General features: G+C 34.0%; 1 protein-coding gene across 2 annotated transcripts; it reads right to left on the reverse strand.

Moving 5' to 3' along the window:
- Positions 1-295: 295 nt before the first annotated feature.
- Positions 296-1,483, reverse strand: LOC140892477 (uncharacterized). Of its 2 annotated transcripts, none has more exons than XM_073301378.1 (4): positions 1,100-1,483; positions 921-1,019; positions 667-808; positions 296-503 (listed from the first exon to the last, which is right to left on the reverse strand). In XM_073301378.1, the coding sequence occupies exons 1-4, from the start codon at positions 1,319-1,321 to the stop codon at positions 469-471; spliced, it is 498 nt and encodes a 165-aa protein (XP_073157479.1). In that variant the 5' UTR covers positions 1,322-1,483; the 3' UTR covers positions 296-468. The 2 variants fall into 2 exon arrangements, with proteins under 2 accessions (XP_073157479.1, XP_073157478.1); XM_073301377.1 differs by having other exon boundaries at positions 656-808; positions 1,100-1,478.
- Positions 1,484-5,214: the final 3,731 nt, after the last annotated feature.

Below are 5,214 nucleotides of genomic sequence, written 5' to 3' on the forward strand. Positions count from 1 at the left end.
AAGTAGGAATTTCTTATTATCTAATTTAACTGTCATACACCAAAATTGCATACACCATTTTTAAGCCAAAAAAAAAAAAAAAGGGTTTGAATCGGAATTAAATTGATATATCCAGATTGCACTCAAATGAATAAAGAAGAAACGTAAACCATATAACCCAATAGGCCAGGATTTAAAATTTCGAATTATCATACTCCTGATCGTTATTAACGACTTATTATCGACGTAACATAATCTTTGCATTATTTGCCTCTTCACACTAAATCCTAATTTTGTTCAGTGAACCAACAAAACCTTGAACTTGAAATTTGAACGATGCATTGGAAATAAATAATAACTGTCAATATGCCAACCACAATGAAATGAGACGAAATTCCATTATCATTATTATTATTATTAATAAATAAAAATAAAAACAAGACGAGACGAGAGACAGAGTGGGTAAAGCCTAAATGATTTTAATCTCGCTCACTCCGGTTGGGCTTGCCAGAGATGAAATTCACCTGCAGAAAATGCAATAGCCATTAGATTATGAAAAAGACAAAGCCCAATGTTTGCTTTATCTTTTCCTGATTAAAAATAAAAATTTATGAAGAATAAATATCACTCTGTAAATCAATCAAAGGAGGAATAAAATAGAGAAGTAAATGATTACCATATCATCACCTTTGGCTGGAATCCAGTCATTAGTAGCAGGGTTTCCCGTGCATGAGTGATGGTGTTGGGTAACAGAAGAAGAATCTTGTGTGAGGCTGAAACATTTCCCTTTCCCTTTTGTGTCATCCGCTTTTATGAATCCTGTTCCCGTCTGCTCACATCAAAATAAAATATCTCCTCCGATCCATTGTCAGTTCGATCATAATAATATCTTTTCAGTATCAGATAATGAAATTTTTTAGAGATATGAAATATATACATACAGTATGATGGTTCTTATCAACGCAATTGAGGTCTCTGTAGTATTCTGTTTCCGTAAACTCCTCATCATCATCATCATCAACTTTGTTTAGCTGCAATTTCTGCAATAATAATAATAAAAATAAGGGCGTGGTGTACTGTAACTGCTTGCTTGTTGCGTAATAATAATAATATGAAATACCTGAGTGTCTTCTTCCTCGAGAATTTGAAATTGGACAAGTTCAGGAATATTGGAGTCGACGGCGGAGGAGAAAGAAGCATCCGCATGGTTGGTGTGGTGTTCGCTGCGCTGAGGCTTTGTGGGGCGCTTGGGCGCCAGTCGGTCGAAGTAATCTCTGGTGGCCGCTTCCACTTGCGCCGCCGCCTCTCCGCTTAATTGAACGTCGCTACGGTTTGGCTTCATTTTACTGCAAAATCAAGCAGACATTAATGGTGATCTTTTATGAAGTAGACGGACAGTACAAGATATTTTTTTCTTCACAGCTCAGCACAGTACAAGATATTTTGTGGCAAGCAAGCAAGCTCATTATTATTTCTTTTTTCTTATCCGAACAATTATTATGTTGGAGTCCACTTTCTTTAACACAAAAAGGCCGACTCTGACTACTCATATTCGACGACTAACTATATCAGCAGAAGTCTTTCCAACGTCTTTATGGCTTCATTCACACGTGCTTCCGAAAAATTTCTCAGGGTTATTTATTATATAATTGTCCCAGATCAAACACGCTTAACTTTAGAGTTCTTATATAATGGGCTCCCGAAAAGAATATGTACTTCGTGATATGAGTAGTACCTTTCATTTCGATGTGAGATTGGTTCATTCATGCCACCTGTCGCGCATTCATTGATGTGATTTCTAATTTTTAAGTATTAACTACTCATATTACGAACCATATATCGCCCTAAGAGGCTAAGACATTTGGCTCCGGGTATCACACCAACTCTCTCATTTGACGTATGCTTGAGATTTTTTTAACAAATAGTTTGGTCAACTTTGAGACCACCGTGTCATTTTCTACTTTAATAATTTTTATTTTTACTTCTTATTTTGATGCTAGCTCTTGATGATATTTTGATTTACAATTGTAGAAGAAGGGATTTCATTATTTATTATTAATTGTAAAACGTAATCAGTCGTTTGGTAGATTTTCAATGTAAAATAAATGAATATTGCAGAGTAGCGGTTATATTTGACTGTCGTTTATTTGTGAGCGCAACGGTTCAAATGGAAAATGGGAAAAATTTATTATCAATTATGCCTTAAATTTTAAATTTGAAATGATTGGAGAATCAATATTTTGAATTGGATGTCGTAGGTATTTTTTGTAAACAGGATGTCTGAGGTATTTATTTGCAAACAAGTATGATTTCATTAATTAATTACAATATGTAATTAGTAGTATTGATTTCCTTGTCTTTTTAAATTTGAATGAATTGAATATGTAATTAGTAGTATTGATTTCCATGTTTTTTTTAATTCAGATTAGAAATGAATCACATATTAGTTAGAGGTTTTTGAGCATTTGGAAATGAGCCATCTCGCCCATATTTATACCCATGGGATCGGAACGTCCGACACCACCTGTCCTCCACCATGTCAATCCAATTCCATGCAAACTGTACACCTGTATTTGACCCAGACCAGAACGCCCGATCCCAACATCGGAGCGTCCGATGTCCACTCAATGATGTAATCAATGACATCATCCTACTGACCAGTTGATGACGTGATCCCTAGCATGATCGGACCATCCGTTCTATATATTGGCACGTCCGATCTCTTCAGATCGTCCGATCCTACCCAAGTACTAATATGTTCTTTGAGCCATTTCCAAACATCCTTAATCCGATCTCTTCGATCATCCTGGACCCAATATCTTGGTCCGTTTGATCATATTAGAATCTCTTAATCATGTTTTACTTAATATAACATCATTAGTTCAATAATCTTGTAAAATAAAATCGGGCTACTACAAATATTACCGAGCATTAATCCAAAACGAAAATCTATAGGCAACCTAGAGAAAGAACATCGCGGTTTTAAGCAGAGCCAGTATCCTCCCTGGTGTTCCAACGACAATGTGAGGGCATTCAATCTTGAGAATATCTTTTTGTATATTGATGTTCATCCCATCGTAGTAAGTCAAAATTCTGATATGAGGTAAATAAGCAGCGAAATCCTGAAATTCCTTTTATATCTGCCAATAAAGACACAAAACCTATGTCAATGAAACTTTTGATCACAAAAAAGAACCAAAAGTGAAAAAAATATGTCAGCGATGCATTCCTGGTAAGTCATTTCCCTGTTAAGGCGAAGAACAAAAGCAACAACTTGACCTTCAAAAGGAACAATATTTTGCAAAGTTGAAAGAACAAACATGTATAGATGTTCTTACTGGACCATATTTTTCTTGCAGATGAGATTCATTCTTGAAATATCTCGAGCAATGCAGCGTCATTGGACTGATAATGGAAAAATAAAAATTATTTTCAACCACTGCATGTAATAGAGTATGAAACATAGTGAAAAAAACAAAAAAATATTGAATATTAACTTGTGATGGACGTCCTAGATCGGATTCCTCAAAATACAGTAAAATCTCGGGCCTCAAAAGGAGCTCTCTGAAAGGTGAACAGTCCAACACAACATAAACTCTATAACAAGTTTAAAAAACACAATTGTAATTAATGCCCTGCAATGGTCAGACCAAGCACACGGAACTGACCTAACCTTTATATCTATCTTCCCAAAACATTTAGCATTTTTACACACACACACACACACACATATATATATATATATATATATATATATATATATATATATCGATGACTTTATATATAAAGCTACTACAAAAATGCAGATACAACAAGGAGAGCATGTTATCATTTAGGATGTCAAAAGGCATTCAATTTTCAAGTCAGTACCTCATTTCAGGGATCTCAGAATTAGCACCAGCATGTCACAAACGGGCACCTTCATGCGCATTCCGAAAAATCTAAAGCATGGTGTGGTAGAGGTTGCATAAATTCTAGAAGTATCTATATTATTCATGCTATAAACTTGTGTATAACTCTCTATAATTAATGCACTTGTATATATATGACTTGTATAGAATATTATAGAAGGGGACATCTAGAATTATGTAGATGGAAGAAGCTTCTAAAGAGTTAATCTCCACCATCGGATCAAATAGATCTTAGTCATTCATTGTAGTAAGCCACTACTATAAAAATCCAGAGTGATGCGTATCAAGGCGCGCTCGAGCGAGACATCCACTTTTATAAAAACATCATCTTTTGCAAATACTCCTTAATTTATCCATTGATCATTTGAATTGTACGTATTACTGAAAAAAATTTAGCAGATAAATCCTGTGGCACCATGTTTACTCAAAATGTAAAATGATAGTGAAAGGAATATTCTATTCCTTAAATTTCTTCTATTTGAAAAGATTTTATTTACTATCTTTTGTCTTTCATGGACATGAAGTATCTTTAATACATAAGTTATTTATTTTCTTAAATAACTTTATTTGAGATATGATTAATCATAATATTTATTATCTTATCTCTAATGATTTAATTTCTTTACTATATAGATTTGACTTGATAAAAAAGGAACAAGATCTAGAATCCCATGTCTACAAGGAAACATCTACAAGGAAGGATTCTAGTCTATATATTGGAGAGACATAGACCGACCGAAAGATAGAGAGATAAGAAAGAGACCGTGTGATTTTCTGTGAGCTTCACGTACGTACATTGAGAGAAGAACTGAAGCTTGTATCGGTCGTGAATGCTTGATGCTTTGAAGAACACTTGAAGATCAAATATTGAAGAGTGTTTTCGTCTCTACAAGTTTTGGCATCAAGATTTTCAACTCCTTACTCTATTTTATTTATTCTATCGTGCATAGAATTTTTAGGAGTTATTTTTTATTCGTTTTATTTTCTCATATGTTGGAGAAAATTTATTTTACAATAATCACTAGTTTTAGGGTTTGTAAAACTCTTTGAATTATTTTTCTAGTGAAGTTTTGCCCTGAGACGCTGCAAGAGTATTTTATATTCTTTCTTAAATCATTTGAGTCTATTTATTTGGTTGCTTGTTTATTTTATTCACGTTTAAATTATATTCCGCTACAAATTACTTTAGGTGTTATTGTAGGTGTTGTCAACACCTTGTGACGACACCTCAAACTATTTATGTGCAACCCCTTTTCCCTTACAAGTGGCATCAGAGCCATCTTCTTGATACACTAAGAACTGATCTTGGTTTATTTATTTTATT

The sequence above is a fragment of the Henckelia pumila genome, chromosome 3 (assembly GCF_033568475.1).
Source record: "Henckelia pumila isolate YLH828 chromosome 3, ASM3356847v2, whole genome shotgun sequence".
NCBI lineage: Eukaryota > Viridiplantae > Streptophyta > Magnoliopsida > Lamiales > Gesneriaceae > Henckelia > Henckelia pumila.

Bases quoted from the DNA above. Each gene is read 5' to 3' on its own strand.
- LOC140892477 (XM_073301377.1), bottom strand. From the start codon at position 1,321: ATGAAGCCAAACCGTAGCGACGTTCAATTAAGCGGAGAGGCGGCGGCG. The intron at 1,020-1,099 runs GTATTTCATATT...TTATTATTGCAG, and splicing joins TCGAGGAAGAAGACACTCAG to AAATTGCAGCTAAACAAAGT. The intron at 504-655 runs GTAATCATTTAC...CATTTTCTGCAG, and splicing joins CAGCCAAAGGTGATGATATG to GTGAATTTCATCTCTGGCAA.